The sequence below is a fragment of the Galeopterus variegatus genome, unplaced genomic scaffold (genome assembly GCF_000696425.1).
Source record: "Galeopterus variegatus unplaced genomic scaffold, G_variegatus-3.0.2 Scaffold80, whole genome shotgun sequence".
NCBI lineage: Eukaryota > Metazoa > Chordata > Mammalia > Dermoptera > Cynocephalidae > Galeopterus > Galeopterus variegatus.
Window position 1 is genome coordinate 689,943 of NW_007726191.1, and position 7,230 is coordinate 697,172.

The following is a 7,230-nucleotide window of genomic DNA, read 5'->3' on the forward strand; positions in this document are numbered from 1 at the left end:
GTAACACCGAGGGTCGCAATCCCTTTGCCGGTCCCCGGTACGGGTGCGACACCGAGGGTTGCGATCCCGTTACCGGTCAGTACAAAAAAAAGAAGATGACTGGTAAGGGGATCTTAACACTTGACTTGTTGTTGTCAACAGCACGCTCTCCCAAGTGAGCTAACCGGCCATTCCTATATAGGGATCTGAACCCGTGGCCTTGGTGTCATCAGCACCGCACTCTCCCAAGTGAGCCATGGGCCGGCCCATAGAAATTTTAAATTGAAGTGTCTTCTTAGCATAGGAAATGTACTGTGATTCATTAGTTACTATATTTCATTAATTTTAAGGTATACATTTTTTCATACTTTTAGCACTTCCGTAATTGGGATGTGTTTTATTATTGTCGACTTGCCATAGTTTATTGGCAGCATTGTTTTCTTAGAATGTAAATAAGGATATGTCTTACAATTAATGGCATCTTAAATGTGTCAAAATATGGTGGCCATATTCATTTTTTTTTAATACATTGCCCGTTTGGTTTAGGTTAAAATCTTTTTTTTTTTTTTCCTTTTTGTCTTTTTTTACTGACCGGTAATGGGATCGCAACCCTCGGTGTTGCACCCGCACCGCGCTCAGCCAGTGAGTGGGAACCGGTCTCCACATGGGATCCGAACCCTCAGCGGGAGCGCCACCGCGCTCCCAAGCGGTGCACTCTCCAGTGCGCCACCGGGCCGGCCCTAGGTTAAAATCTTATATTTTATTTTTTTAAAAGATGACCGGTAGGGGATCTTAACCCTTGACTTGGTGTTGTCAGCACCACACTCACCCAGTGAGCAAACCGGCCATCCCTAAATGGGATCCAAACCTGTGGCCTTGGTGTTATGAGCACCGCACTCTCCCGAGTGAGCCACAGGCCACACCGCACTCTCCCGAGTGAGCCACAGGCCACACCGCACTCTCCCGAGTGAGCCACAGGCCGGCCCAAAATCTTATATTTTAGCTTTATCATTTTTATTTTGTACTTAAAACTTCTAAGAACAATATTAACAGGATTACTTTCCAAAATTTTAACAAATTGTTTTTTACATTGAGTGTTTTTGCTTTTAGAGAATAGACAAAATAGCTGTGAGGCAGTTTAATCAAGTTTGTATAACCTAAAAGAGTAAAATTAACCTTTCCTTTCTCATTTTTCAGGAGCAGTAGAGAACTGTGGACAATTCTGCTTGGAAGATCAGCTTTGAGAGAACTAGTAAGTTATAGTGTTCTTGAGTGGTTTCTGTGGGTTTTGTGTAGCTTATGTTACAAAAAAAACCTGCCTTCTCTTTGAAGAAGGAAGTAAACACATTTTTTTATTCCTGAAACTTCATAAACTATGCATTCCCTACTTCTCTCTGCTGAAATGGGAATGTGTCTTATAGCCTAGCTGCTGAAGTTTTCTAAATCTACCTTTCTTTGTACCTCTTTGATTCTTTTTCTGAAAAGATACCAGTGCTGATTGATTGGCTGCTGAGTGTAGAGATATAAATACCATTCCACTGCCTCAGGCTAAGAAAGAGTCTCAGGCCTTTTCACTGTCTCATATTCTACTTGCCTTTAATTCCTTTTCTGTTTAGCTACCTCCTTTATGTTACAGAGGCTGTGGTTTCTAGGACATTTCCAAGTGTTTAATCAATAAAGGACAGTCTTCATGTTGATTCTTGTGTGTTTTGACCCTATAAGGATAAAGTGTTAAGATGACATTCAATTATTACTATTGTTTTTATAATTAACGTAACGAATGTTATACTCTTTTTAGAGCCTTAATATTTTTTTTTAAAAGATGGCTTCATCTGATAATTCTACTTCTAGGAATGTATCTTAAGAGACAGAAATCCTGAGGTTTTGCACGCAAAGCTGTTCACCACAGCATTATTTATATTAATATAAAGGATTACAGGCTGGCTGGTTAGCTCAGTTGGTTAGAGTGCAATGTTATAATACTGAGGTCAAGGGTTTGGATCCCCATACTGGCCAGCCACCCCACCACCCCCTCAAAAATATTACAATCAGTTTAAGTGTATAACATTAGAGGAATAGTAAATAAATTGTGATCTCATCACTTGATAAAATATTATGCAACCACTAGAAAGTATATTTATCAAGATTCTTGTAATAAGGTTAAATCATTATGTTACAATCTTAAGCAAAGAAAAGGAGGTTACAGAATTCTATATTCAAAATGATTTCAGCTGTGGGGAAAAATGCATATTAAAAAGACTCAAAAGATTATGTAATTCTCTGTGTGATCCTGGAGTCGGTTAAAATTGCATTTGTATAATTGTCTTGTTTTCTAGTCCATAATACTAGCCCCCAAAAATAAATAAAAAAAAGTAATTGCCTTGTTCTTTTCCAGAATCAGATTGAGGCAGAACTGCATAAACACTGGCAGCGGTTGTTAGAGGGGCTTTCTTACTACAAACCTCCCAGGTACGGCTATTCCATGCGTCTGGTTAGAGTATAGTCCCCTGAGGAAGCTGGCATAAATGAAACCATCCATATGTGTGCTTTTATGATATTGCTGGGTTAGAGAGATCAGAGAGAATACAATTTGGTTATCAGTGGAAAAGTGTAGAACAAGGGAAATTCTTTCTAGAAATACGGTATTGTGGAACCAGTTATATAACCCTATGGGGATGAGGATTTATTAAATATTAAATTGATATTTCTAATATTTATTTAGGATTCACCATGTTTGTGTGAGCACTAAATGCTGGGATATAGCAGCAAACAGTGATAATAGCTGACAGTAATATAGTTAATTATTATTATTCTAAGCACTGACTCAAAAGTTGTTTAATTCCCACAACAACCCTTTGAGATAATTACTATTTTTATTCTTTGGGTGAATAAATAGGCTTTTGTCCTGTTTAATGGACAAAAACAATAACAAAATGTAGAGTAGTTAAAAAAGAAGGAAATACAGCTTGTAGAGCTAGACTCATTTACCTTATTTCCTAGTCCAGGTCTCATTCTATTATACATTGTAGTCCCAAGTCATCCTCATTTCCTTTCTTCTGGACGTCTGTTGAATTTATTACATCTTTACCTTCCATCTTTATTCTCTTAGGTTAATGATGAACTTTTTTTTATTGTTCATCTATTAACCCTTCTGCCATAATTACTTTGAAGAGGACATCTTGTTATTTTGTCTGTGAATACTTCACTATGTATCTAAAATATCTGAACTTTAAAAAAGATAATCACTATATTATCACTTTTTAGGTACTCTTATTATCATTGTTTCCATTTTACAGATGGGGAAACTGAGGCACAAAGAGGTTAAGTAACTTGCCCAAGGTCACACAGCTAGTAAGTGGTAGAACCAGGATTCGAACCTGGTAGTCTTATTCCAGTGTCTGTGTTCTTAATCATCATTCTGTGTTGCCTCTTTCAGAACTTATTGTTTACCCTTATGCCAACCTTTATGTTGTGGATTTTCTGTGAAATGTGAGAGTCTCTCTAAAAAAAAAAAATCCAACAACATCATGCTTTAAGTCACAGAATGGACATTTGTGGCATTTTTTAGTTTTTGTTTTTTGTTTTTTTAAAAAAAGAAAAATTCCGTTTACAGTAGTAAAGTCTGGCAGACCATTTTTTTTTTTTTTTTAAATAAAGAAACTCCAAAATTTTATTGGAATTTAACCATTTTTTTCTAAAAAAAGAAAAATTCCATTTGCAGTAGTAAAGTCTGGCAGACCTTTTTTTTTTTTTTTTTAAATAAAGAAACTCCAAAATTTTATTGGAATTTAACCATTTTTTTCATTAGTGCCCTTTTTCTGTTCCAGGATCCAATCCGGGGTACCACGTTGCATAGTCTGCTCTTAGCTATGACAGTGTCTCAGTCTTTCCTTGATTTTCATGACCTTAAACAGTTTTGAGGAGGACTGGTCATACATTTTGTAGAATGCCCTCATTTTGGATTTGTCTGATGTTTTCTCATTGTTATACTGGGGTAGTGGGTTTTTGGGAAAGAATACACAGAGGTGAAGCAACATTCTTATTTCAGAGGGTATATGTTATCTACATGAAATCACTGGTGATATTAACCTTGGTCACTTGGTTAAGGTCATTTGGTAGCATTTGCCAAGTTTCTGCTTTATAAAGTTACTTTTTTTTCTTTCCTTACTCTATTCTTTGGAAGTGAGTCACTAGTATAGTCCATTGTCAATGTGGGGTGGTAGTGGAATTAAACTCCACTTCCTGAAGGGGATAGCATCTAGATATATTATTTGGAATTTTGTAAGAAAGATTTTCCTCTCCTCTATTTTTTTTACTCATTCATTCATTTATATCAGTATGGACTCATGTTTTGTTAGTACTTTGTTCTTGCTTTGGCCATTGGGAGTTCTTTCATGTTGGCTTCTGTGTCCTTTTGACATATCCCTATTCTTTTGTTTTTTGAGCACTTCCTTACTTTCTGGCACTACAAGGTGCTTCATGCTTGTCTTGTATTTTACCTGCCCTGGCTCTACAATCAGCCATTTCTCCGAGGGGTCCTGGTACCTTTTATTAGAGAATGGTATTAGAAACCAAGATCTGGGTGCTGGGTGTGCTTGCTGCTCCTGGGGTATCATAACATAAGGCCTAGAGGCCTTCTCAGTGGACAGAGCTGGATAATATATGTATGTATACCAACAGACCTGGTTTTAAATTTCACCTCAACTTTTTTTATTAGCTGTGGGATTTTGGTAAGTTCTTTACTCTTACTAAGTGTCAGTAATTTGATTTGTAAAATGGGGATGGTAATATTTACCTTTCAGGGTAGTTGTAAGGATCAAAAATAATTAATGTAATCTGATGTGTCTTCTAATAGTGTTGTTATAACTATAGTTTATAACAGATATATACTATTTTTTATTACTTAGGCATAAACAGTTCTGTGTTACAAAGTCTGTAGAGGCGATCTTGCATGTGTGTGTTTTCTAGGCACATAAAGGGCAGGAAAAAAGTCCACAGTAAAAATATCTTTAAGTATTTTAATTTTAACCCCCTAGATGGTCATTGAGAATGAGGAAATGATTCACTGTTCTTTTTGTAGTCCAAGTTCAGCAGAAAAAGTGAAAGCTAATAAAGATGTAGCTTCACCACTGAAGGAACTGGGTTTAAGAATCAGCAAGTTTTTGGTGAGTGAAAATTAGCACTGGCTCAGTCTGTTACTTACAGCGTGGATGTGTATGGTTTTATTGTTAGTGAAAATTCATTTTATTTTGGTTTTGGGGATTAAATTGAGCGTATTGTGTTTCAGAAATAACTAGGTTGTAGCTCTTCTTGCTGAAAGTCACAAATCAAAGTTGCTTGGCCCATTTACTACATATCATAGAATTTTCTTGAGTGTACATTTGACTAGGTTTTTATTTAAATATACAGGTGTTTTCTTTTAATTTTGAAAGCTCAGATCATACCCGCTATTGAATTAATGTTCTTGATGAATAAGCACAGCTGTTTGTGGCATGTTAATTTAATTGTCATACAAATTGCATAAGAGTGATTGGTTCTTTTTTTTTCCTATTTGGATTAAGATTGTTATATCGTATGAAATATTTGAAAAGGGTTTTTTCTTTATTCAAATTCTGTGTTCATTTCAGAGGACAAATCTTTAGAATGCTTTGCATCGTGTGTGTGGTTTCTGAGCTGAGGTGGCTCTTCCTCACTTATGAGCTCTGTATTTCAGGGTCTTGATGAAGAACAGAGTGTGCAGTTACTCCAATGTTATCTTCAAGAGGATTACAGGGGTACCCGGGACTCACTAAAGGTTTGTGGTTATGTCCAGATCTCTTCTGCTGCCTGTAACCTTTTTCCTTTTTGATTTTAGATAATTTAGGGTTTTGGCACCACTTCTTTCAACAGGATAGGGTGATCAGATCAGCCATTCTCAGGACAGACTTTTAAAGGCTTAAAAAAAGAACATATACTAATGCTGAGATCGGTCCTCTCACACTTGGAAGAGTGGAGAGGTAAAAGATTGACATGGTAATCATAAACTATTAGGATTTCAGAGCTGAAAAGGATTTGGGAGAACATGCAGCCTGCCCAGCACCTCATTTTACACATGAGAAAACTGAGGCCAGAGCAGAGGGGGAGGGATTTGAGCAGAGATTTGGGTACACTTATTTTTTTATTTATTTTTCACTTAGGTAAATGAAACAGTTAAAAATTGTTTACATAAACAAATAGGTAATTATAATCTTGAAGAATGAGGTGAAAATGTGCATCTTTTTCTTTGTTAATTGGATTTTGCCCGTAAGATGGCTTTTGACTGCTCTGTTTTCCTTTAGACGGTACTGCAAGATGAGAGGCAGAGCCAGGCCCTAATCCTGAAGGTCAGTAGCAGTCACCATATCCAATCTTTTATGCAAAATTGGGTGATGTCTTTTTGAGCATTGCTGGCTTTTGACTCTTCTGTTGGATAAGTATTGAGGTCTTAATGAAGAACTTTATTAACTCATTTGTGAAACAGGAGGCTTTTATCCACTTAACCCAGCTGAGGAGTTTTCCCCAGTTAGATTCTTCAGCCAGTGGTGGTGAGAACTGGTTCACTGGTTCATGGATATTTTTACTCTGGGTCTAAGTCCAACAGAATTAATTTATATTCCTTTATTCCTTTGTTCCACCTTCTCCCCCACCACTGCTTCCCCATCAACCTCTTCTCACTTAGGACCTTGGTTTTTTTATTTTTTATTTATTTTTTTATCCTTTTTGAGACCGGCCGCACTTCGCTCAGCCAGTGAGCACTGTGAGCGCACCGGTCATCCCTATATAGGATCCGAACCCGCGGCGGGAGCGCTGCTGTGTTCCCAGCGCCGCACTCTCCTGAGTGCGCCACGGGCTCGGCCCAGGACCTTGTTTTAAAAAGGAATTTAACTGGGACTTGTGAAGGTTGTTTGCTATTCGACATTTAGTGAGAATTAAGTATATTAGTTAAAGCAGTTAGGAGATATATCTGTGGTATTTTTCTATTTGTATTTGTGGATTTGGCCTGTCAGTTTATAGCGTTGTCTGTTACTTGAATGATCTGAGAGATCATGGTAGAAAACTTTTTTGGAAACTTGTTTATATTATTAAGTAATAATAATAATAATAATAATAATAATTATTATTATTATTATTTTTATTTTTATTTTTTTGTCTTTTTTTTTCGTGACCGGCAACGGATCACAACCCTCAGTGTCGCGCCCGTTCCGGACCGGGACCAGCAACGGGATCGCAACC

General features: G+C 37.0%; 1 protein-coding gene across 1 annotated transcript in view; it reads left to right on the forward strand.

The window, feature by feature from the left end:
• Positions 1 to 7,230, forward strand: part of NUP188 (nucleoporin 188kDa) — a 59,527-nt gene that overhangs the window by 7,886 nt on the left and 44,411 nt on the right. Inside the window, exons 3-7 of the mRNA XM_008579660.1 lie at positions 1,177 to 1,231; positions 2,375 to 2,448; positions 5,060 to 5,144; positions 5,693 to 5,773; positions 6,297 to 6,341. Coding sequence (XP_008577882.1) covers positions 1,177 to 1,231; positions 2,375 to 2,448; positions 5,060 to 5,144; positions 5,693 to 5,773; positions 6,297 to 6,341 — 340 coding nt within the window. The remainder of the gene's footprint in view (positions 1 to 1,176; positions 1,232 to 2,374; positions 2,449 to 5,059; positions 5,145 to 5,692; positions 5,774 to 6,296; positions 6,342 to 7,230) is intronic.